Below are 27,331 nucleotides of genomic sequence, written 5' to 3' on the forward strand. Positions count from 1 at the left end.
GTGAACTTTGGGACGTGTTTGGACAGTTTTATCCTCTGGTTGTCTATAAATCCAGCTTTTTGTTCAGGACCAGCTGGGCTGCAAAGACATCATGACCCCTGGACAGCGGTTCACTTCTTTGAGGGATGCTCCTTCTTGAAAAGAAAGTTGAACACACTTGACTTAATTAACCAACAAACTCTCAAGTGACTTAAACTTGGAGGCCGAACATTGGGAGTCTAAAACCCAGACTATGGAATGCCTAAAGCAGAGCTGAGTGGTTCAAGAAACCCCTAAAAATTGAACATTTCAGGCACTTTTTCCATTGATCGCCAAACAGTTCCATGGGTGGGGGCCCTTTTGGTGTCACTGAAGTGCCGCTGAGTCTAACAATCTGCTGAGGAGCAAAAAAATAATCATTACACCTAACCTCATTGGATTTATGATTTGAGGACAGAAAATCACAGCCTGGCTGAAACACTCCAGTTGGAAGCAGGGCTTACATTTGACTATACATTAGGAACCTAACAGGCTGTGAAAATAGATACCGGGAACAGGCTCCTCTACCGAGTGGAAGTAAGGAGAAATAACACAGATAAGGAGTGGTCTTTTCTAATACAAGGGAAGGAAGGTTACAAAAATAGGAGACTTCAGGAGTCGAATGCTGCTGTATCAGGAGTGGAGGCTAGTGGGAAGGCCAGCTAGTGAGCTATCTGTTGTGCGTGGAGTGGGGTTCTGTGGAAATACTAGGGGTAAGCGATGGCCCTGCTGTGCTCGAGGTGGACATCGAATGGGTGGGTGCTCTTTGTTGTCACAGAGTGAGATGAAAGGAAAGGGCAGGGCACATCTGTAATCTGCTGTGCTAGAAGTGGTGGAGAATGCCAAGTGGCTCTGCGTTGAGTGGACCATTATTTCCGCCCACCAGTGAAAAATATAAACTCTTCAGGGAAAGTTGCTTGGGTAGATCATAGGGAGCAGCATCAAGCCTCCTGATCGAAAACGAATGGTGGGATGGAAAAGAAGGGGAAGGGAAGAAGATGTAACTCTTACTTTTGTCAATACAATTGGTTTCCTTCCATATATATTATTATTGACTTTTACTGAGCCCATGTGACTCTTCTTGTGCCAGGAAAGCCACAGCAGGTTGGTAGCAGGACACTGTTTGAATTCCCATTGCTTGTATCCTTTGCCTTTCAGATTTCCCAGGACCAGATGGTTTTGTCGCACAGCCCCCTGTGCATGTTCCCTGGCCTCCACAAGAAGCGAGTTCTTGTGTCTGGACAAGGGCCCGTGCAGGAGATTGCTAACAAGTATCCTTTGACTGGTTCCTGAACGTGCCAGTGGAGGCAGTGTTTTCTGTGGTTGGGCTACTGAAATTAACTGCATAATCTGGAAATTAATAGTCATTTATTTAGAATTGTATTAAGGAGAGCACATTGTGCCGGAGGAAGCACGTTATTTTACTATCAAGCTGGTAATTTACTTTCTTTTTCAACTAATATCAAAATAAATATTATGTGTCAATAATGAAAGCCTAAGTATAATAAACCTGATATTTTGTTACAAAGAGGCCATTCATCCTACCAACTGTAACATAACTTTTCAATTGTATTTAATGGGTGGAGTAAAGAGAGATGGCAGCATATGCTTTGCAACATGGGTCCTCATTACAAGTCACCTGGAGCAACTTCCCCAGTGAGATTGTGTGTGTGTGTGGGGGGTTGGGGCAACTGTTTGGAGGTGAGACTGAGAGAAGGGGTGGCAATAACTTGCAGGTAACTACAGGGTTTCTTGTGAGCCTGGGCCCAGAAATAAGTGAGCATTTATATACATGGATTTGGGAAACTGCTCCCTTCCCCTGTCTTCCCTTATACTTCCGCATTGGAGTAGCAGAAAAAGTTCCCTCAGCTGAAGTAAAATAGACTGTCCCTAGCCACCGTCCTCTAACCTCCATGCCCCCACCCTCTCTCGCCCAAGAAAAAAAGCACCCACAGGATTTACCACCTGCTACATACAATTGACAAATGAGAGCGAATTTGGGCCTACTTTTTCCCCGTAATTCGATCCTTCATTCCCAGGTCCGTGTCCTTCATTGTGGGGAAAATAACTTTTAATCTGTGTTACTCAGGGGAGATAACGGCCTGGGTACCTCCACATCGATTTAACTAAGAATTGGTAATGAGGAAGTAAGTACATTCCTTCTGCACATACTACACTGTCAACAGCAATTCAAGGCTCCCCTACTTAATGGCGGCTGCTGCGCGGTTGCGCAACTGACGTGTGTAGCAGGCGCACTGCCAAAGGCACACCAAAGGCAAGTCCTTCTGCGCCCGTCCGCGACCCGACCGCGGCCAGCGCCAGGAACCCTGAACCTCCCACTACCCATCGCTCCCACACCACCACCCTCCTCGCACTCAACCCTGGAAGACTTAGAGAATGCCAACAGGGCTTGCAGAACACGACCCATGGCCAGTTCTCCTGCCTCCACTGGCGCCAGTCCCTCACTGCCACCCCGGCCTCCAACACCGCCGACCCCAGCACTGACAACACCCTAAAGTGCATCCTCCTCAACGTACGTTCCGTACACAAACACACCATGGAAATCTGGAACCTACTCAGCTCTCTCGCTCAACATCACCTTCTTCAGAGAGACCTGAACCAACTCATCCTCCGCCCCCGACATCAGCACCGCCATCCCAGACGGATACAAATTCCAGAAGAAAGACTGCCCCACCCACCCTGGAGGTGGACTCGACAACGCCCACAAGAGCACCCTCCGCCCCACCACCTCCAGCTAAACCTTCCCCTCCGCCGAACACCTGCACTTCCAGATCCAGACCACCCCAAAAGCCACACTCCGAGGAACTCTTATCTAAAGACCCCCATGGCCCCCGTACACTCTTCGCCACCACCAAGAGGTCCAGGGGGCTATAAAAAACTTGGCACAAGACAAAACACTGTGAATGGATGGGCTCCCGGTTGTGCTTTAGGCCGCATAAGACTACAAGCAGGCCCCTAAACTGGTTGATTTGTACAAAGCGGCTAATGATACGGGCCTTCCGCCGTCATCCACTGAGAAGCGCGGGTGAGACCTGCGTATGACATGTAAGCCTACATGCCATTATTGATGCTGAACATCGATTATAAAATCCTTAGCCGGATCCTTGACACTAGACTTCTCTTTCACATGACAAAAGTGGTCTGTCCCGATCAAGCGGAGTTTATTTCCGGTCTCAACACTGTGCTCAACATTAGTAGACTACTGCTGGAGTCTGATACTTATGCTCGCGCAGAAGTAGTGGTATTTGCTGTAGGCATAGAGAAAGCTTTTGACAGCTTAGAGTGGGACTTTCTCTATGGCGTAATCAAGCACTTCCGACTGGGGTGCAGATTTTAACCTGGCCTCAGTTGCTATACACAGATCCCACAGCCAGAGTCCGGACTGGACGGAATATTTTGGAGGGCTAGAGGGTGAACAGTGGGACTAGAAAGGGATGTCCCCTTTGCTCTTTGCGTTGGCAATGGAGCTGCTGGCTGGATATGCCAGGACTAGGGACAGCTATCAGGGAATTAAGCTTTCTGGACAGACCCACCACATCGCCTTAAATGTGGATGATTTCTTAATTTTCCTGCAGAACACGACAACGGACCTGGTGGGTGCTAGGAGAGTACTAGAGAAGTTCGACTCCCTGTGGTCGTGTAGCTCCTAGGAAACCCCAGGACCTGAGCGTTTTGGATGACCTAAACTGAGGGCTTGGTGTCCCAACCTCTTCCGGGCACCCCCACAGGATATGTCCGCCGTTAGACCAGCTAGCTCTACAGTGCCACTACCACCCTCCTGTATATTACAGTGGTGTAGGTAGTTTCTGGCAGCCACTGAACATGATAACCCTGATTCCTCTTGGATTGTGGAAAACAGTACAATACTTTTCGCTCAGTCACCTGTGCTTGCTCACTCTCAGAAAATACACAGGATGGCAATTAGGATGTTTCAATAAGTATTTATTGGTCCAGCGTCAGTCTTGTGTAAAACATGTTTGCTGCGACAATCGGGAGACAAAAACTTATAAAAGAGATTGCAAGTACCAATATAGTAAATAGTAGATACATTTCTACCATAGTGCTAATCGGATGAACATAGGCAGCTCAGATAAAAATAGTAGAACTTGCATATTCCTAAAATGTGCGCCCTGAGTAATTTGCCTAAATGTATCTAGTCTAGATCTGTACATGTAGCATGTATATGTGTGTATAGCCAAGAATCCCCTAGGGAAGCACCATTCCCCTCACTTGATGGTAAAGAATGAAGGACACCCATCTCCCATCTCTTCTTCGAGGATTACAACCTGCAAGGATTGTCAGACCGCTGCGTGTCGAAGATTCAGCATGCAGGACCCCGTGTTAGCTTTGAAGGAATTCTCTAATTTGCAGGGGGGAATAAGGGTTTTATATACTAGAGTGGTCACTCCAGGGTTTCTTCTAGAATTCATAACTGTTTTGAAAGCAATCATAAATGTTTTTCCATACAAATGTGATCATGCACAGCTGGCTATTGGCCAAGGATGAAAAAAGCGGTGACCCTTACAGAGTAATTATGCCATGCCTAAGGACATGTTTATGTACGTCAGTTACAGGGATTATGATAGCTGGTGTCGAAGAGACAGGAGCAAGCTACTAGGTAGAAGGTCACCTGTTCAGAACCGTTATTGCTGTGTGGATAGGACAGGATAGCCTAAACAATAGGACACTGTCCGTACTAAAGGTCAACTGGCAGAAATTGCGATTGTTCAAGATGCTTGCGATTCGCGTCTCCCCCAGAGGGACTAGAGTTACTGCAGTGCCTACTAGCGCTTTTTAATCATTTTCTAGCTGCTGCATTTTGTGTTTGTTCTAGAGCCGTGGGCTAGCGCCTTACAGCTGCTCAATAGCGCCTACCGGCATCTTCCTACTGGTGCGGTCTTTCTCCTGCTCCTGCGCTGTCTACTAGCGCTGCCACAATTCTTAGTCGGAGCTGCTTTCACAGCTTCTGCGCTGAGTGCCAGCGCTTCCAACATTTTGTGTATTTTAAGTGGTTGTGTAATTTCACCTTACTGTGCATTTCTTCTTTCTCTCCTCCTTTCTACACCTGAGGTGGAAAGCCGGGTGTACTCTTACTATCCCTTTCTCTTTTCTGACGCTCGATCCCTCCGCTTTGTTGGGTGGCAACGGCATCGCGGGGGATCCTCTTTCACTTTCTCCATACCCACACGGCTGACGAGGTGCCGCAGGGTATCTCGGGAATTGTAGGCTGCCTGTATTGGGAACGGCCATTTTTGGAGGAGTCAGGCACGCTGGTCGGCGGACCAGTGGTGCGGGCTACCTCACTTTGCCTGCTCAGGTATAAAATTAGAGGCACTTTCTTCCGCGCAGCGGGCGCGCTGTGCGGTCGCTCCTATCCCGCGCCAACGGAGCGCCTAAGGTAAGCCCGTCTGCGCCCGTCAGCGTCCCTGAGGCGGACGGGTGCGGGCGGGGCTATCTGCCTTGGGCTCTCATAAAGCATGCTCACCTACACCTTGCTGGAGCTTCTCTCCCTTAGGGGCAATGCAGGCAACTGTAGTAGTATTTTTCTTTGGAGGCACGCCTTGAAAAAGCGATGTCCTATTTGTGGTTGGCGACTTACCCGTGTGCCGGCTCCACCTCCCCTTGATCCCCCCCAAACTTCTCCCTTGTCTGCTTCTCAACACTAGATCCCTCACCAGGCACTCCCTTGACATCTACAACCTCTTGACCGAGGCAAACCCTATATGTCTCTTTCTAACTGAGACCTGGTTGGGTGAAGCCGCGGGCCCGGACCAAGCAACAGCCATTCCCCCCAACTATGTCATTATCAGGAAGGATAGGACTTCGGGCAGGGGCGGTGGTATTGCTTTGATTGTTGACAAACGCTTTTTGTGCACTATTACTCCTTCTGATGACATTTGGGGCTGCGAATCCCTTGGATTCTCCCTATTAAGCATGGGCGAATTTTGCGAATCTCGCGTTCGCGAATTTTGCGGATTTGCGAACTCGCAATCCGCAAAATCCGTGAATTCTCGCGAATATGCAGATTTTTTTTTTTGTGTTCGCGCGGGTTTCTGCCAGGTCGCGAGGGTTTTTGTACAATTTCGCAAACGCGAACTTACCTGTCGGGTCGCAAGTTTTGCGAACTTGTTGTTTCTACGTGTCCAGCCTGTTTCATCACTACCACCCTCTGTCACCACATGCCACCCTCTGGCTCACCCATGCCACCCTCTGTTTCATCACAGCACCCTCTGGTTGTCCAGTGTACATTATTGTGGCAAAGCAAAGCACATCTTCCCTGCCTCAAGTGACCTGAATTAATTTGGGGCTGATTAATGTGTCACAGAATATTTTTTTAGCTGGCACCTGCTTCCTTAGTGCTTCCTGATTAGTGATCTTTTGCACTTGCTAAGTGCTTTCATTGTTGCAAAATTAGTTACAACACCTGCCCTGCCCTGCCCCAACTGACAATAATGAATTAGGGGCTGATTAATGTGTCACTGGATTTGAACTTCCAGCCTGGCTCCTGCTTGTCTCCCTTAGCTGTAATTCAGGACCTTTGTGGCATATGTGTAACTATTCTGAGGGTCAGAGCAGGGTCACATAATAGTTGCAAGTAGGCAACTGAACTCTGGAGGGGCCCCTCAGGAAGCACTACAGGAAATGGCTACTAATGATGAGCTTGAACTTTTGAACCTGGTAAGTAGTTTCAGTTTTGCTAAGATCGTATTTCTGCAATTTAGCGCTTATTCGCGGGGCGCGAAGTTGAACTGGGAAGCCGCGAACTCACGCGAACAGTGCGAGCAAGCCATAAAATCCGCTGCTCGCGGATTTGGCGGGAAATTCGCGAATCTCGCGGATTGCGAATTTACTGAAAATCCGCGAGCGGAACGGATTTTCCGCCCATACTTACTCCCTATCCCTGTCACCTCACCAAGTGTATGCAGGGCTTCTTATATATAGACCCCCTGGTCCCTTGGGTTCTTTTTTTGACGATCTCCACGCGGTGGTCTCTGCCTTATGCATGAGAACGACTCATTGCCTAATGCTGGGAGACTTTAACATTAATTTGGACTCAATACCGACACTGATGCCATTAAGCTCCTGGATGTTACTGCCCCACTAGGTTTGTCGCCTTTTATCACCATCCCTACGCATGAGAAAGGCCATACTCTTGACCAAGTGTTTTCCACCTCACTAATTGTTGTATTTCCGCCCAAACCTGTGCTATGGTCGGATCACCACTTAATCAACTTTCAGATCCCAGTGACAGATACATCTTTATTCAGGCCTCTAGAACGCTCGCGGCAAATGTCGAGAGCCTTCCACCCTGTATCCCCTTCCATCCATCCGTGCCAGCTGTCAGGTAGTCTAGAGGCCGATCTTCTGCACAGATGGCTAGTCGATAGATTCGATGAGTTAGCACCTGAGACTAGTTCCCGCAAAACCAACAGTCGGGCATCTGCCCCGTGGTTCATGGCCTCGCTCTCCGATCAGCGACGTAGGTGCAAGAAAGCGGAACGTACCTGGTGCCGGCATTATGAGGCAGCGGATAAACTGCATATAGGGAAGCCATCAAACTCTACCATAGTAACATCATGTTAGAGAAAAAAGCCTACTATGCTAGAAGAATCGAGGCTGCTGCAGATACTAGTAAAGAAATTTTTCTGATAGTAAAGGAGTTTACCTCATCTAGCTCTGTTCTGCCCACACACTCTCACTCTGAATCATGGGTGTTGCATCTCGCTAATTTCTTTACTACCAAAATCAAAACTGTTCAAGACTCTTTTCTCCTCCACAAATCGGATTTCACCCCCAGACACTAATCTCCCTATGTACACATCCTTCTCCGGCGAGGTTCCCTCCCTGTCGGAATTTCCCTCTCTATCTCTCTCTTCTTCTTCTGAGCTTCTTTCCAGACTCAAATCTGGATCACCTCAGGACCCTTGCCCGTTAAAATATCTTGGGAAAATGGCCTCAGTGATCAATTCGTTGATCAATCCGGTGCTCAATCTCTCCTTGAGCACGGGTGAGGTCCCTCAGGCTTGGAAGCACGCCCTGATTTTGCCGTTGTTAAAGAAGCCTAATCTTGATCCTTTGGCCTATGCCAACTACAGGCCCATCTCCCTCCTCCCGTCACTGGCAAGTGGTGGAGAAGCATGTCCACATCTCTCTCTCCAACTTCTTGGAACGTAACAACATCCTTCATGACACCCAGTCGGGTTTCCGTGCCAACATGAGTACGGAGACCGCACTCCTTGAAATCACCGATGCCATCCGTGAGGTGTTAGACGAAGGTGGAAAGGCCATTGGTGATGCTGGACTTGTCGGCGGCCTTCGACATCGTTCCCCATGGCGGTCTTCTTTTAAGACTCAGGGAGATCGGGCTACGGGGAGCGGTGTTCAGCTGGTTTAAGTCCTTCTTAGCGGGCTGCCGCCAAACGATCTGGGCCCTCCCGTTCTCTGCTGAAGTGCCGCCATTGGAGGTCGGGGTGCTTCAGGGCTCCGTTTTGAGCCCCACCCTCTTTAACATCTATCTGGCACCCTTGGCGGCCTTGGCAGAGTTTTTCGGTGCCCAGATCGTTTCTTACGCTGATGACACCCAGCTTCTCTTCACCTGCAAGAAGGGCTCTGACTTTGACGGCGTGCAGATCAGAGGCTGCCTGGGGGCAGTGTTTGAGTGGTTTGAACATCATAGCCTCAAATGCAACTCTGATAAATCGGAGCTGCTGTTTTTTGGCTGTCCCGCCGATCCCAGATGGCAGTCTTGGTGGCCTCCGGCCATGTTTCCTCCATTGGCTGTCTCCAAGGCAAAGAATCTGGGAGTGCAGATTGATGAGGGTCTTACTCTGAAACCTCAGATCCTAGGTCTTGTTGGAAAGTGTTTCAGCATTTTGAAAATGCTTAGGAAACTTCTTCCTATGCTCTCTTTTGCTCATCGAAAAGTCACTGTACAGGACTTGATAGGCTCCCGCTTGGATTATTCCAACGTCCTCTACCTGGGCATGCCTGAATACCTGTTATCACGCATACAGGTAGTGCAGAATTCGGCTGCTAGAGCAATCTATGGCCTCCATCGTAGAACCAGCGCAAAAGAGCTATTGGAAAAATTGCATTGGCTCCCAATTAGGAAACGGGTGGCCTTTAAGGCACTTACACTAGCTTTCAAAGCACTTCACGACTCTGGAGCAAAGTATATTAGAAATCGACTGGCCTTCTACATGCCGTCCAGAACGCTGAGGTCAGCCTCTCTGTCCTTGGCACTTGTTCCATCCATACGTCGGGCCCGGATCGGGGGTCGCTCCTTCCGTTATCTGGCACCCAAGCTATGGAACTCCTTGCCAGCTTCTTTGAGGGAAACCACAAATTTGTTGACTTTCAGGACAGAGTTAAAGTCCTCGCTCTTTGTTCAATAGTTTCCTGTCCCTCCATGGCTCCCAACAGTCGCATCAGGTTTTTCTAAAGCGCCGGGACACTCCTCGGAGTAGCTGAGCGCTATACAAAGCCATTAATAACATAACATAACATAACATAACAATATCTGGGTGTAAAAGTATGCCACGACCTGGCGAATTGTTGGACGGGAATGTTGGGAAGGCGGTTTGGGAACTTAGAACAATCTCTGACTTTTGGAAGATGCCCCCCCTCTCTGTGTCCGAATGGGTGGTACTGCTTAAAATGATTGCGCTCTCCTGGTTGCTGTATTTCTTTGTAGTGTTGCTGGTGTGGATTCCTCAGGCGCTATTCAGAGAACTCGACTTGCTCATCATTGCTTTCATATGGGGATCAGGCAGTAGACGGGTGGCTCTAACCACGTTGCAAAGGCCTGAGGTAAAGGGAGGACTGACTGTCCCTGAATTTAGTCTTACTACCTTGCGGTGCAGCTCCAATGGCTAACGTAATGGGTAGCCGGTAGACTGACACCAGGGTGACTGATGGCACTTTCTATACCTGATCCTCACCAGCTGATAAGGGTACTACTGAGCCTCGGATATCCTCTCAGAATGATAACACTGAATTCCAAGTGCTGCAGCTCTGTTGGATTCTATGTTTGCAAAAGACTCTGGTGCAGGTTCGGTACTCGCCTGACATACCTCTGAGTATAGGGGGACTGGCGGAGCCTCATAGATTGGATAGATGTGGACGCAGCCATGGTTGGAGACTTATTTCGGGAGGAGTACCTCCTTACGTTAGAGGAGCTCCGATTGACATTCATTTTACCCAGGGCCACTTATTACTACATTGGGCGGTGATGGCGACGATCAGCAGATCCTAGGGGGCTGGCCTACTGGAACCACACATCACAAAAATTATCAATTCATAGTCATGTCTTCGAGCACTTATAAGGCTGTCACCTGCTTACATAGGGTGATAAGAGAAGACATGTTGCTGCCCCTAAACACCTTATGGTCCAGATGGGAGGAGATTTGGAGGTCCCCATACCAGAGGGTACCTGGGAAACTATATTGGAAAGGATCCCAAAAGCCTTGAGGATTGCCTGTTTCAAACTAATTAACTTCTATATCTTACATACCTCACTCCCGGAAGAATCAATAGATATTTTCACACTTTAGATGCAGCATGCCCAAGATGAGGGGCGGTGGGGTATTGAGGAGCCGTCATGAAAACAGTCACTGATATTTCCCCTGCACCCCAGGGCACTGCTCATTAAGTTGGTTTCCGCACACTGCTAAGACCAAGTCCATGGGTAGGTTTCAAGACTTGGCCTTTATCCTGGCAAATAGGGAATTCACCAGGAAATGGAAGGCTGATAGAGGGCCTCGAGCAGAGACATGGCAAAGAGGGCTTGAGAGATGGGCGGAGTATGAGAGTGAAGTGCTGCTCCGCGAGGCTAGACGAGGCCAGGGCCTGGAAGGCATTAGTAGACTCTATGAAAAATCCTCATCCCCGGTCGCCAGTGTCTTCCCCGGGTAGTCCCTTAGAGATGACCCCTGCTTAGAATTGCTGGAACACTTATGTTACTGATTGTTGTTGATTGACTTCTAAGAGGTTGGTTTAAGACCACGAACGATGATTACCATCTGCCCTCTAAATGTCGAATTACATGATTCCAAACGGGGCTTGTATGTTTGATATATAGATCTATGGATGGGACTTGGGGAGGTGAGTGGGTATTATGTGGTAGGAATGATAGGTTAATACAGATGAACTAGCATTGCTGAGCATGTATGTGATAATGTCAATAAAATCTGTTTATAAAAAAGTGGGTGCTGATAAGTAATGGAGCAATTGTGCGCAGAGAGGTATTTTTGTAAGAGATAGGAATTGAGCAGTAATAGTTGTATGCTGTCAGCAGTAGTGGAACTTTGCAGCGGAAGGTGTTAGTATTTTGCCAACATAAGGATTCAAGTTGTGTGAAAAGAGGGTAAGACTGACACAGAGAGGAACATTTGGGTAGTCATATAGTAGCTGTGTCATTTTTGTAGTGATATGATTTCGGCACCCTGATACGGTGGTAGCAATTTACAAATGATGAAAAGATTTTCTCAAGTTACAGTAAAACGCACAGACTATATGGCAGGGAATGCGGGACACTTGCAGTGTAGGCAGCAGCAGTATGAGATATACTCACCAAAGAGGACTATAGGAAGCATTTTGTACTTGTATAGAATAAGTCCGAACAATCGAGCAGGACTCTCACAAAGTATAGGAGGCAACAGTATTGGATACACACAGGTGACAAGGGTTCACAATACACTAGCACACACACATACACATGCAGTTACACACCTCATTATCTAATCCTATGTTGTGCAATTTATTACTCTACAACCCAAACAAGTGCCACAGTGCCTAATGTATCCAACATTTATGTTCCTGATATAGACAACAATGCGTGTTGGCTGGTTCTATGATGCCTGTTTAACACATAACATCCAGTGTCCATATTGCCTTCTACAACAGCATTACTAGTTGGCAGTGTGCTGGCCATTGCCAGTTAGCATATAATTGTTATCACCAAGAAGATGATCATTCCCATTTTCTAGAAGCTTAGAATTGACATTTCCAGTGAAATCATTGTTGGCTGTTGGGTTTGCTAGTTGCTGCCACTTAACAGTGGATTCATCATTGCAATCCTTCAGTAAGGTTATTATTATTATTATTATTTTTTAGAGTTTTATATAGCGCAAACCAGACCCCAAGATATTGGGTATCAGAGCGCTTTACATAGCACCAGTTTCGTTACATGAGGACACATTAATTTTTGTTAGGCACGGGGAGATTACGTGATTTGCCAAGAATCACAGGATGTTGATCGTCGTTGCCGAGACTCGAACCCGGTTCCCGAGCTTCGACGTTGACTGCTCTAGCCGGAAGGCTAAATCCTCTCCCCATTATTGCCCTTGGCCTGTATGCTTCTTATGGCAGGTTTGTATTTAGCTCCTCCTTTTCGTTTCTGTGTAAGCTCATTATTGTGATTTCTTCTTTAAGCTTATAATTGCCAGTCCCTCGTTAGGTTATCATTGTCCTTTCCCAATTAGCACATTGTTGCCCTTTCCCAGTAAGCCTCTTCTTAGTAAGAGCCAAAACTGGCTCAACGACATGAGCCTGTACCGATTTGATTCCAAACTTTCACCCCGTGCCAAGTCACTGATTCACTTCAATCTTACTTTTAAGGAACACAGCGCCAACAGGGCCGGCCTTAGGCATGTGCAAGGTGTGCACCTGCACAGGGCCGCCAAACCCCAGGGGCCGCCACGAGGAATCGGATACATACATATTCGTGGCAGCCCCTGGCAGGGATTTGGGGGCCTCCCCGGCTTCCACTATTACTAACTTCCAAAGCCCTGTGTCACCCCGCCCAACCCCCCCGCCCCTCCTCCCTTTCACTGCCTGGCCTCTGGCTCCGCACCGACCTGTGTCCCTCGTTCCTGATTGGCAGCCAGCGGTGCCGGGGTGTTTCAATCAATCAATGTCACCAAGGGCGGCGGTTGCGGCTGGCAGATGCCGGAAGCCAAGGAGAGAGTAATCTGCGCACTGCAGACTCAACCTCCTCATACTGCTTCCCGCGTGCGTCGTGGTGGCGTATGTCAGTCTGCATTTCTGGTGGTGGTCGGGCTAAGCTGAGCTGTCCTGCTTCAGAAACAAGGTAAAGTCTGAACGCACCTGGCATCAGTTGCAGAGGCAGATCTGAATGTAGATTCTGCTGTAGTCACACAATGTGTCACTCTGACCCTGGGTGGGAGTAGTACTGTCCTTTCCGGCGCGTGCCTGCCCTGTGTCTGATGGAAGGCCGAGGTAAGGCCACCCACATAATAGATCATGTTCAATGCCTATGCCTTCCAGTGTTCATAGCAGCACAATAGTATAGGGTGGTGTGTCTTTAGTTTCAAATATTATACTGCAGCAGGTTACCGTCGAAGGCCTCAAACAGGCGTCGCTGTTTGAGAGCAGGAGACCGAAGGCCGGAGGGCTGTGACGTCGAGCGAGAGCAGGATGCACTGCTGGTTCATCTGGATGAAAAGATGGCGCGCTATTTTTATTTTACTGATTGTGTTTTAGCCCTGCTATATCTCCATAAGACACGTATAACCAGGGGGTGCTATTTTTTTTCTTTATAATGATAGTTGTTCGATTACAGGTTCATTTCAATACGGCACACCCTTAAAACAACGGTATTAGAAAGTATACATTTAAAAAGGCTATTAAATCTCCTAAAAATACACTTACTCTCAGTTAGCTGAAATAAAATAACATCACATGCCAGTAACATTATAGGAATCAATCACTCTGCAATAGTCTAACACCAGTAACGTAGTCCAGTTACAAAATGTATTTGTGTAGCGCTTCATATCTCTCGCGAGGAGCCAGGGCGAATTGCTTCTCGAGCACCACGCTAAACGGTGAGAGAGTGCTTGGTTGGAAGGGTGATGTTTTTGCAGTGGCTTTTCTGATAACAGAAAGCCCTGGCATTCTTGTTTCTGCTGGTCCAATCTGCGTAGGGGATGTTGTTGGTTTGCTCAGGTTACAGGCTGTCTCAGTATAAGTATCTGGCACCTGCTCTCGTATCATTAATATTAGGGGCTTCAGGGGCTGGCCGCATGTTGTATGTGGGTGTGTGTGTGCAAGAGCTCATTACCGGCGTGTCACCCCAGTGCCTCGGTGCTCGACGTCTTCCATGCACTCCCACTCCATCTGACAGCCGGGCGCCCTGGAGCCCCCACTAGGACCTCTCAGAGAAGTATAATTCCAAGACCGCTTAGAGTTGGCCAATGTGGTTCATAATGGTGGTAATTTCTGAAACTTTTCCTGGAACTGGCCTCATTCTTGTTTTTTACGTGGATCGTTTTTAAGCAGTGTGTTTTGTTCTGACTTCACATTTGTTTGGGTTTGCAGAGATAAGATGCAAGGCTAGTTCTGTATCCTTATTTTGGAAATACTTTCAGATGGTCATTCATAATTTGTATCGCACTTGGCAAGGTGTTCCAGAGCTTTTCCACCTACACTAAGAATGTTTTTATCTCAAAAGATGTTTTCTTGTTGGATGGAATGATTACACAGGATGATAGTCTTGAGAGGAGTGTTCTACTCTGTTTATCTGTGGAATTTAGCCAGCACATACAACAGATGTTTCACTTAGATGGCTTTGTGGGAGATACCAATGCTTTCAAGGCACAAAATCTTGCTACAAGTAGCTAGTGCATAATAGATCCTGTCCAATGCCTTCCGGTGTTCATAGCGGCCGGCGCAATAGTATAGGGTGGTGTGTCTTTCAAATATTATACAGCAGCAGCTTAAAATGCGGGAGAGAAATCAATTAACGTATATGTGCAGTGTCTCTTCTAACAAAGTCGTCAAAGTTAAACTATGCCCAGAATGTTATAAAGGTACTAATTTTAAGATTGCTACATACTCCGCCCCGCCCGGACCCCCTCTTCCGGGGCCCCCCACCTACGCTCCCTGCACAAGGCCACCATGAGCCTAGAGCCGCCCCTGGCGCCAACAAAGCACGACAGTCTCTACTTAAGAAAGTGAAACCATTCCTCACAGAAAGCAACTTCAGAACTTCCAACACTTGTGCACCTGAATCTGTATAGTGGCAATACCGTTCGTCAGGGCCTGTAAGGCTCCACAGTGGTCCCGCTTAATGGTATACTGCATGCAGTAGTTCACCTCATCAAGCTTTGAAGAAATATGATCACACCACCCGTGAAGGAAATGTTCATACCATCTTCAAACTCAGCGGCATCATTTACAAAGCCATCACAAATGGTACCCCTGCCTGTCACTATATCCAGAGCTGCTGGCATTCCCGCACCCAGGACACCATCAGTCAGAAGACGAAGAACTGCCTTTGATTCTTATCCTGAAAGCTGCTTTGCTGTCTTTCGAAAAGGGTTGCGCTATACAAACACACATACATACATACATACATTTGATCATCATTTCCCTTTCAAGACTTGGATCAATATTGTTAATTTCTAGTTAAGTACACTATTGCCAGTCGCCTGTAAGCACGTTTATCACATCTGCCTGCCCCATCCACCCTTGACTCCCCCTCACCCCTCCGTAGCATTCTGCTGGCAGACCAAGAAAAAGGAGGTATGGTGTGAGTCAATAGCCCAATAAGGCCACCATCTTACCTTGAGGACCTGTTCACTCTGGTCGATATCATAACTTCTGTTATTGATGCGTTTGATGCCTCACATGTATGCTGCAGGCTTCTGAGCAGTGAGCCAGTCATTCCCCTGCCACGTTGTAACTGCCAACCAGTAGCACATAGAGGACTAAGTGGTGTCAATGAACTGCTAGTGAAGAATTCAGTAGTGGCCTAGAACAGGTCAGAGATATGAGTTAGTGGAAGGAAGGGGCTAGGGTGGAGATCCTGAGAGAGTGTTGGGAGTGGCTCTGCACTGCTTTTCTGCTCTGAAGGTAATATTTGTAGTACGTGTCCTTGTGGTAGGAGAAAGCATGCAAAAGCAGCCCTGCCCCTAATACCTGCTTGTAAGATCCACCCCCTCCCCTCTTAGCTGAAGCCCTGGCTAAAGCCAGTGAAGTGTAGGCAACCTCCCTTGTCATGTGTTTCCTATATAGGCCATTGTCGTTTTCCCTATGTTAGCTTAACTATGCACGTTGTAGGCCGCTTTTGCTTTGCACACGTTATCAAATATCACGCTTGTTTTTGTGCCACATTGTATTTTCACACATAGTCAGCATATGTTGTTGTATTTTGTTTTTTTTCCTGGGATCTAGTCTGAACAGCTTAGGCTAGTTCAAACAACACTGCTCCTTGTTATTCTCTGTGGTCGGACACTAGCATCTAGACATAATAGAGACGGGAAACGACCTTTAAAACGACTCATTCACAACGAAGTGCCTGAACCACGACTCCTTAACAACGACTGAACCTGAATCACGAGTTTTTAACCACTAATGAATTAACAACTACCTCTGGCCAGTAGATGGCACTCTTGGATTGTATATGAAATATGTATTACTATTGAAAAAACGGTGGCTGGCTGTATTTTATATGGTTTTGTAGAGTGTTTTTTTTTTTAGCAAAGTAAGTTTAGGAAACAGTTTTAAAAAAAATACTTTAAAATGTAAGTATTTTGGTAAGTATTAAAGGTAAGTATTTTGTGTAATATATATATGTATATATATATATATATAACTGGTCAGTTTTAGAGGAGGTCGAATTGGTCAATCTGGAGAAGAGCATTGCGAGAGGCGGAGGAAGGGGAGGAAGGGGAAGAGGAAGGGGGAGACGACCATACCCCAACCAAAGATACAGAGGAAGAGGCAGGGGGCCGCAAAATCAAACAACCCCCACATCAGTGCCAGAAAAACCCGCAGGGCAAAACGAAGAAAAACGCCAGTACCCACTGCGCAATCGCAATCCGAGGCCAACTTAATAGTGAACCTTTCAGACCACCAACTGACAGAAACAGAACAGCGTGTTTTGAATAAGGGACTATCTTTTTGTCCTGAGGCTCACTTTGATTATACTGAGACACGGATAGACTTCTATAAATATATCAGGAAGTTGAAATTAGCAAAAGTACATGCTAACAACCAAACAGAGCCCATCAACAATGTGGATGAGAATGTGGACACAGTTCTTTTTGATACTATTGCAGATATTCCAGACATGAAAAATAGCTTCGAAACACTATTTGACCTGGACGGGGCCTCTATATCGGAAGCTGAACTGTTAGAGGAGCTAAATATCCCAACAGACGTGAGACCAGCCACCGGTTTAAAAAGGAAATCAAGATATTACCCAATACTATCACCAGGCAATAAAATAGATCTGTTTTCAGAAGCAATAATAAAAGAACTTGACAATCTCTCCAAAGTCAGAAACAAGACACGTGAAAATCTTTCAAAAATAGAACGTGCAGCAATCAAAACACTAATGAATAATGACAAAATCACTATAAAACCAGCGGACAAGGGGGGCAACATTGTCCTCATGAAAACAACTGACTACACATGGGAGGCAATGAGACAACTAAATCAAGCAAACAATTATCAAAAACTAGAAATGAATCCATATGCCAATATGAAGAAGGAACTACAAGAATATTTGGTAATATGGCATAAGAAAGGTTTAATAGATGATGATGAGAGAAAATACCTAACTATCGACCACCCAATAACACCATGTATATATTTTCTCCCGAAAATTCATAAAACCTTAAATCAACCACCAGGGAGGCCCATTGTCTCCTCATGCGGATCATTGTATGAGAACATTTCGAACTATGTTGATAAATTTCTAGCCCCCATTGCCCAAAGTCTTCCATCGTACATCAAAGACACTGGGGATTTTTTGAGAACTTTAATGGATGTGACCTGGAACCCGGATTTCCTGTTAGTAACCATTGATGTAGTCTCACTCTACACCTCAATCCGTCATGAAATCGGAATGCAAGCCTGTGAATACTATTTGAAACAACGGAATATCATATATCTAGACCACTCGAAAATGCTAATGCAAATGATTGATCTTTGCCTAAAAAACAATGTATTTCTGTTTAACAAACAACTATTTAAACAAACCTGTGGCACTGCTATGGGCATTTCTCTATCACCAAACTATGCGAACATCACGATGGGGTGGTGGGAGAAAACCATAGCATGGAATGAAGAAAACCAAGAAGATCTGGAACGAATAATGTTATGGGTTCGTTACATTGACGACCTATTCATTATCTGGCATGGTACGGATGAGCAATTCAAAATCTATTTCAACAAATTGAACAAAAACGAAGTTGGGTTGCAATTCACATGCAACACGAGCACAAAAGAAATAGATTTCTTGGACACTAAAATATATGTACACAATGGAAAACTGGAATCCACTCTATTTCGAAAAAAGACAGCTACAAATAGTGTACTTCATGGTACAAGTTTCCATCCCACACCCCTTCTACGCAGTATACCGTATGGAGAATTTACAAGACTGAAGAGAAACTGCTCGGTACCAGAAGACGCAGAGAAAATCATTGAAGAAAGCAAATGCAGATTCAGAGCGAGAGGCTATGAAGAAAGAGTGTTAACTAATTGCAAACGGAAAATTGATCAAAAAACACGAACTCAAACACTTATGGAACAACCGAAAAAAAGTGAAACCAACACACCTCCAAGACTAATAATTACTTACAGTAAAGAAAGTTCAAACATTGCCCGCATAATGAAAAAGTATTGGCATGTGCTAACAAAAGATCCTGACATTGGCACCACCATTGGAAATGCTCCACTAATAACATACAAAAAGAATACTTCACTCAAAGACTTACTGGTCAAGAGCCATTTCCAAGAGAAACCAAAACAGAATTGGCTGGAAATACGACGGAAAGGATTTCAACCGTGCAATTCATGTAAGGCTTGCAAAATTGGCAAAAATATGAAAATGATTGAGGAACCAGATGGCAAGTTAATGAGAATAGAACAACAAATCTCATGTAGCTCAAAAAACGTTGTTTATATAATTCAATGTAAGTGTGGAATGAAGTACGTGGGGAGCACAACCTGCATGTTGAAGAAAAGAATTTTAGAACACATAAGAGCGGTCAAAAACTCCAACATGCAATATGCCACTGCCAAACATATGAGCGCATGCCAGAATGGAGATTGGAGGCAAATGCATTTCTTTGGGGCAAAAGTACTGGACAAAATGGAAAGAGGAGGTGATGTGGTTCGAAGACTGCGACAAATGGAGTCGCGTATGATTATCAGACTCCGGACCAAACACCCGAAGGGGATGAATTTTGGAGAGGACCTGCACATTCACCTGGAATAATCAACCTCAGAATAAAATTGGGTACTACACCCTGAACATCACTTGACAAATTTCAAAACATCATGAAAAGACTAGGGTACTATACCCAGAATTAAGAACATTATACTAATGTTACTACAATGCTTAAAATCACAAGCATGCCAAGTCTTTTCTTTTATTAATTTTTTTCACTGAAAATGTAACCAAGGGGCGTGGCTGGCAGCCGAACATGGCGGCAGCATAGAGGACTAGCTCCGGCGGGGAAGCGACCTCTCCATCTATCCGCACGATAATCCGTGACTATTTGTTACCTCCAACGGCGGCACCGAACGCCCGGGACCGGGCGGGACTGGCGGCAGGTCTCCAGACGATAATCGAGCATTGAATGCCGGAGTTATCGTCGAAAGTTGAATCGACCGGAGCCTAGGCCCACCTCCGGGCCCTCAAGTGCTAGCTGAGTCCGACCGGAAGTGCAGCCTGCCTGGCAGCCGCAGACAGGAAGTGGTCGGTGCAGGAGCCCCACGCCCAGTAACGGTCCTGTCCTGCGTCATTCGACTCGTCCTCTCCAGCGACGTCTCATTGGAAGGGTGGCCGCAAACTACCGAAGCCACCGACCATACTTTGCCCGACACACCGTGCAGGAGTTTAACTCTCAACGACGGAGGTCCTTCCATCCGGCACCGGGAGCAGCGCGGCAACTGCCCGTCTACCTGGCACCCCCACCGGACCGACGAACTGTATTCCCTCCGTGACCGAACGATGGCCGGGAAAGGTGTGAAAGGCGGCACAACCCAGACTCGTATTGACCGCTTCACCAACGACAGGACCGCTTCCCCTCCGGCGGAAGGAAAAACTCCCCCTGTGAAACCAGGCGAGTCCGGGGGGCCGAAGAAGGCGACACTGGACGATATCATGAAGGCTCTCACACAGGTCCAGGCAACGGTGGGCTGCATCTCAACAGAAATCACCCTAATCCGCGCTGACTTTCATAAAATGGCGGAAAAGGTAGGCTCTCTGGAGCTCGTCACGAAGTCGCTGGTGGAGGATGTTTCGGAACTGCAGACGGCCATGGAAGCGGTCATGGCCGAAAACAAGCACCTTAAGGACAAGCTCGACGACCAGGAGGGCCGCTCCAGGCGAAACAACGTACGCATTCTTGGCGTTCCGGAGTCAGAAGGTGTGAGGGCTACGGATCTCTATGTGGAGGAACTCATTAAGACCCATCTTCAACCCAAGGGCCTGTCGGCCTTCTTTTCTGTGGAGCGAGCCCATAGAGTCCCGGGTGGTCAACCGAAACCAGGGGTCACGCCGCGGCCTATCCTAGCGAGACTTTTTAACTTCCGTGACCGGGACATCATCCTGCAGGCGGCACGTGTCTCGCCGCCAGTGAAAATTCTTAACTCAACGGTGGCTTTCTTCCCGGATTACACGGCGGAAGTGGCCAGGCGGCGAAAGACATTCTTGGACATTAAAAGAGAACTTAGGAAACGGGAACTCCCATATTCTATGATCTTCCCAGCCAGGCTTCGGGTGGTGGCGGAAAACAGGACATAGTTTTTTGATGACCCAAGCACTGCGCGAGACTGGCTGGACGGCTGGCGTCCGGCTTCTCACTCTCGTCGCCCTGGACGGACTAAGACCGGCTCGCCTCACTCTGATTCCGCCGCTGCAGGGGCCGAGGGTACGAACAGTGGCAGAAGCTCTCCGATACGCGATGAAACTGCTTTGAGTCTGGAGGTGGACCCTTGACCACGTGTGTGCACTGTAAAAAGTTTGGTACTGTGGCTGGAACCGTCATGGACACTGGGCCGAGGGCCTCCGTGGAGGGAATGAGGGGCCGCTGATTCCGGAGCGCTCCTCACCCCCAACGAGCAAGTAACTGTGTGTTTTCTTTGGGGCGGGTTGAAGCACTCTGCTAGATTGGGGTGGCGGGCAGTTTGGAGTCCGTGTAGCAGGGAAGCAGGGAGGGTGGGGTTGTTGGGAATGGGGGGGTTGTGTTGGTTATTTAGTTTGAAATGTTTGGCTCAACTTCTTGTCTTGGAACTGCTGGTGTTCACGCTTGACCGTACTCCTTACACCGGGTATATTGCCTCTGCTCCTCGATCACTGTATCGGTACACTCACACGCTTAGTTACAATGGCTTGGGGTTTTCCCTATCTGTTATGCCTCCGCCCCGCCCTCTAGGGCACTCAACTGTACGATTGACCACAATATGGCGGATCCCCCGCGACCTGCTGTAGTAACGCATGACACTGGGGTGGGGGCGGTACCACCGCTTCGGGTTGTGTCCTGGAATGTGCGGGGGTTGGGTGATAAAGTGAAGAGAGGGCTGGTCCTACAATGTATTAAGAGACTGAACTGTGATATCGCCCTCCTCCAAGAGACACATTTAGTGGGGGTTGCCTCCAAAGCCCTGGATAGGCGAGGATACCGCATGCTGATACACTCAGACTTTACTTCGGGATCCCGGGGAACGGGGATATGGGTAAAAAGAACGTCACGTTTCATTCACCACTCCACAAAAACAGATCAACATGGCCGCTTCGCGGCGGTGTGTGGACAATGGGAGGGCGTGCCCGTCAACGTGGTGTCTGCGTACATCCCGCCGGCGCTACATTCATCGGCACTTCCGGCCCTGGGTAAATTTCTTTTGGAACTCCCGGAAGGGGATTTGTTAGTGGGCGGAGATTTCAATGCATTGGCTGATTCTGATATGGACAGGTTCCCGGCTCGCCCCCTTCCTACTGGCCCAACGAAATTCAGGGACTTCTTAGAGGCACAGGGTCTGGTAGACATTTGGAGGCAGCTTCACCCTACTGATCGCCACTATTCATACTATTCCTCCACTCATGCTTGCCTGTCGCGCATAGACTATTTCCTCACACTGGGGGGCGGTAAACTCACTTTTGACAATGTACACATCGCACCACGGGGTATTTCAGATCACTCTCCCCTGCTCACTACACTGTCCTGCTCTACCACGGCCCGCATGCGTCTCTTTCCCATCTACCCTAGCTATCTTAAAACTCCCCCGATCCGAAAATCCCTTAAAACTGCCACTAAACTTTACTTCCAGGAGAACTCCGGGTCGGTGTCCTCGCCGACGGTTCTCTGGGAAGCATACAAGACGGTACTCAGGGGCCAGGCCATTTCGACCATAGCCGACCATAAACGCAAACAAAAACTGGAAATGGTCGAACTGGAACTGCAATTGGAACAAGCAAATGCGACTCACATGGCCACACCGTCAGAGGCCACCAGGCACGCGCTGACTCTCTGCCAGCTAAAACACGACGACTTTCTCCGCCGAAGGGTGTTAGAGCGGATCGAATCAACGGCATGCAGAGTTTATGATGTAGGCGACAAAGCCAACAAGTTGCTGGCTTGGTTGGACAAAAAACGGGATGGAGGCAGGCAAATCCTACAGTTGCAAGACCACGCGGGGACGCTTCACACGCACCCTCCCAAGATAGTTGACCTCCTAGCAGACCACTTTCAATCAGTTTACACCCCAGAAGTGGTGGTCACGCCGGAACAGGCAGAACTGGCGCTCCAAGAGATTGAGGTGGAGGGGCTAACGCCGGAGGCGCAAACCGAGCTGGAAGCGGATCTCACAGTGGAGGAACTCCGTATGGCGATAGGCGCACTGCATACGGGCAGAGCGCTGGGCCCAAACGGGATCCCAATCGAATGGTTCCAAACGATGTCCGACACACTGGGCCCACCGCTACTGGCCATGTTCGAGAACTGTCGTGAGTCAGGAACGCTGCCATTGGATCAGCGCCTGGCAACGATAGTAGCTATCCCAAAACCTGAGAAACCTCCAGAATGTTGTGCATCCTACCGCCCGATCTCGCTACTCAATGCAGAGGCGAAGATCCTGGCGAAGGTGATCGCTAATCGACTGACCCCACACCTTGGCCAACTGATCCACCCGGACCAATCCGGCTTTATGCCCCACAGGAGTACAGCATTAAATCTCCGTAGAGTACACGGCGCGTTGGCGCGTGCACACTCCTTGACAGAGCCAGCAGCCATCTTGTCGCTGGACGCCAGGATGGCCTTCGACATGGTGGAGTGGCAGTACCTGTTCGCAGTCCTGCACCGGATGGGCTTCGGTCCGAAGTTCCTATCCTGGATCCGACTACTCTACACAGGCCCAGTAGCTCACGTAGCGGCCAATGGCCATATCTCTCGTGCGATCTCTTTGGCGCGTGGAACCCGCCAGGGCTGCCCCCTCTCCCCATTGCTGTTCGCGTTGGTCCTTGAACCCCTCGCGATCGTCCTCAGGACGACACCACTGTTGAAGGGCATCAGGTGGACGGAGACCTGGGAAGATAGGATATCATTATATGCGGATGATATGCTGGTGTACGTATCAGCACCCGAACTGAGTGTCCCGATTTTATTGGCGCTTTGTGACAAACACGGTGCGGCCTCTGGTTACACAATTAACTGGACGAAGTCGGTCCTTTATGTACTGAAGGGCCCTCGACCAGTCCTCCCGGAACATTGTCCGTTGGTGGTGACAGATGTTTCTTTCAAATATTTGGGTATCCATGTCACTAACGATATGACCGTCTTCACCAATCGAAATCTAGCGCCCCCCCTCCTCCGTTTGAAGGCAGACGTGAGGCACTGGTCGTCCCTGCCGCTCACACTTTTAGGCCGCGCTGCGCTGTTCAAAATGATGGCGCTCCCGCGCCTCCTATATGTCTTTGAGAATGCGCCTGTCGTGATTCCGCCCTCCTACTTCCAGAAGATTACCGCGATGGTTACCACTCTACTTTGGGGTGGGCGTCCCCCGAGGATAGCGCACCTCAAACTGAACCGCGGCTGGTACGATGGTGGCATTGCGCTACCGAACGTACAGCTTTATTATTGGGCATCCCAACTTAAGGTACTTAACCAATGGATCCATGCACCACACGCTGACCCGGCGTACATGGCGGACAGGGCCCAACTCGGGACACAGAGTCTTCTGGCCCCCCTCTATAACCACAGTCTACTCAAGAACCTGACTGGCCCCACTAAACACACGATCACCCTATGGTACAGGGCACTCACCAAGCTACAGTGGAAGGGAGTCATTACGAAGCTTACCCCGCTTTGGGACACTAAAAAGCTGGGCTGCCTGAGGACCAGCAAAGGGTTCACCCAATGGGACAACATAGGCATTTCTACAGTGGGGGACCTCTGGACGTCCACTGGGGTGATACCATTCGAGCAACTTCAACAACAATATGAGCTGGGCCCCACGGAAACATATAGGTACGTCCAAATCAGGCACGCTCTCCTGGCGGTGTTGGAGCCGGGAACCACAATCCCGGAATCCTCGCCCCTAGAAGACCGGCTCCTCACGGAATACATGCAAACGAAAGCCACCTCACTCACCTACCGTAAATTGCTGAACAATCTCTCTGACCCCCTACAGACCCTGCGAGAAAAATGGGAGGATGAGTTGGGCGCTATGGATGAGACGGACTGGAACGCTGCTGTGGCATCCCCGAGAGAGGCTGGGGTTTCCGCAAGGTTCAGACTCATACAATTGAAAATACTGCACAGAACGTATTACACGAGGACCACCCTACACAAAATGCACAGGGCTGACTCCCCTTGTTGTCTTAGAGGATGTGGGGAGGATGGCACACTACTGCACACGTTGTGGGGCTGCCCTCTCATTGCCCGATACTGGCAACAGGTCATGCGCACGATTTCCCAGGCCCTTGACACCTCCCTCACACCCGAACCGCGTCTCTGTCTTTTGAATGTTTGGGAGGGCACTGATCTTAACCTCAGACAACAGCAGTGGGTTACAATTGGAACAATGATGGCTAAGCGTGATATGGCACAGAGGTGGGGGGTGGCTGAGTTACCTACCTTGTCGCTGTGGTGTCAAAATATGGACAAACTGATGTTAACTGAACGAACTGTCTACAAAGTGAGAGCGAACCCAAGGAAATGGAACAGGGTGTGGGAGGCCTGGAATAGATATAGAGGGGACCTGTGCGACCCGCTTCAGGAGGCTGAAGACGAAGACTCGGAAGATGAGGAGGAGATGATTGGCTAACCTGTGGGCTGCCACGGGGCAAGACTAATACTGTACTCATATCATGGGAACTCCTGCTCACGTTCTGCGGGGGGTGGAGGGGTTAGGCCTGGGTGGGGGGTCGGTGTGTTCTACTAGCGTCTTTGTTCTATATTGCTTCGCATCTAAGCACTATTATTGAGCCACTTTGTTTGGTTTGTTTTTCAACGTTTTATACATGAAACAGTTAACAAAAATGCTATTTAAAAAAAAAAAAAGTAAAACTTCATGACTCCGATGCTTCTCTCCTAATGGTCTGCTGTATCATCCTCATCCTTTGCTGCCGGACCGGAGGGTTGTCGGCTAAATAGCTGTGTATTACTACGGGACATCCTGTTCCTTTCTCCTGTCATGATTACTGTGTAATTGTCTTGTTGTAAAATGGATGATGAACATCAATAAAAGTTTTTACACCAAAAAAAAAAAAAAAAAAAAAAAAAGAAAATGTAACCAAACTACAGATCCCATAATGCCTCATAAATGGCTAACTATGGGCTAGTATAAATAGAAACACAGTAGAGGGACTAACCAACCGTGAGCAAGGCCGTGTAAGGCTGAAACGCGTTGGTGGGGTGAAAGTCTTGAAATAAATAAGGCTTGTAAAAAGATATCCTGATTGTGCCGCCTCCTTTGTTTTCTATAATATGTATATATACATATATACATATGTATATGTATACATATATGTGTGTGTGTATATATATATATATGTGTGTGTATATATATATATATATATATGTGTGTGTGTGTATATGTGTGTATATATATATATATACATATATATATATATATATAGTTGCAAGGGTATTTTTAATGGTTTCGGATGAGTATGAGTTTTTGGGTGCCACAGGAAATTTGGGGATTTGAGGTGGGTATGGGTTTTTGGGTGGGGTATGTATGGGTTTTTGGGATTGCAAGGGAAATTTTAGGATTTAGGGTGGGTATGGGTTTTTGAGATTTCCAAGGAATTTGTAGGGTTTAGGGTATGGATGGGTTTTTGGGTGGAAAGCGATTTTTTAGGAATTAGGGTGGGTGTTGGGTTTTGGGTACAAGGGTGATTTTAGGGTTTTGGGTGGGTTTAGGTTTTTGGGTGTTAAGGGTAATTTTAGAAGTGGGTATGGGTTTTTGGGTGACAAGGGTAATTTTAGGGTGGTATGGGTTTTTGGGCTGCAAGGGTAATTTTAAGGTTGGCTTGGGTTTTGGGGATTGCAAGAGTATTTTTAGGGTTTAGGGTGGGTGTGGGTTTTTGGGTGGATAGGGAATTTGTAGGGATTAGGGTGGGTATATATGTTTTTGGATGGAAAGGGTATTTTAAAGGTTTGGGGTGGGTGTAGGTTTTTTGGTTGGAAAGGGATTTTGTAACATTAATAGGGAGTAAAGGGGTGCATGTCTGTGTGTGTAGACATATATATATATGTATATATATATATATATGTATGTATATATATATATATATATATACATAATGCTCACCAATATTAACTTTACAACGCATATGTCTTTAGCATACATGCCTTTACTTAAATGCAAGTGTTTTACAGGTACATACAAACCCATTACACAAACATACATACATACATATGTATATATAAAAATATATATATATGTACACACAGGTTTATACTTACCAGTAAAATAGATACATTAATGGGGTAAAGGCAAGCGAGGTAAAGGCATAGTAGTTGTAAAAGATAGTTGTTGTTAAAACTGTAGTGGTTTAGACTAAGTAGTGGTTAAGGAGTAGTTGTTTAGACTGTAGTTGTTCAAGTGGTAGATGTTCCATCATACAACCAGTGTAGACTTGCAGACAGAGCAAAGTCCTGAGACGAGAGGGCTGCATCAGCTGGAATGTCGAGCAGCTACCTATGTATTTTAAGGTATGATGTCCTCCACTAAACCTAGAGATCTATTGTCTATAATCGTTAATCACTTTGCTTCTGTAGTGAGGGTGGATTTTAGCAAATCTGTCAGCTAA

At 47.5% G+C, this 27,331-nt stretch overlaps 1 protein-coding gene across 1 annotated transcript in view; it reads left to right on the top strand.

Annotated features, from left to right (window-relative positions):
- Positions 1-27,331, top strand: part of HDHD5 (haloacid dehalogenase like hydrolase domain containing 5) — a 147,032-nt gene that overhangs the window by 16,218 nt on the left and 103,483 nt on the right. Inside the window, exon 3 of the mRNA XM_086952882.1 lies at positions 1,177-1,289. Coding sequence (XP_086809008.1) covers positions 1,177-1,289 — 113 coding nt within the window. The remainder of the gene's footprint in view (positions 1-1,176; positions 1,290-27,331) is intronic.

The sequence above is a fragment of the Lissotriton vulgaris genome, chromosome 1_2 (genome assembly GCF_964263255.1).
Source record: "Lissotriton vulgaris chromosome 1_2, aLisVul1.2, whole genome shotgun sequence".
In the NCBI taxonomy this organism is placed as follows: domain Eukaryota; kingdom Metazoa; phylum Chordata; class Amphibia; order Caudata; family Salamandridae; genus Lissotriton; species Lissotriton vulgaris.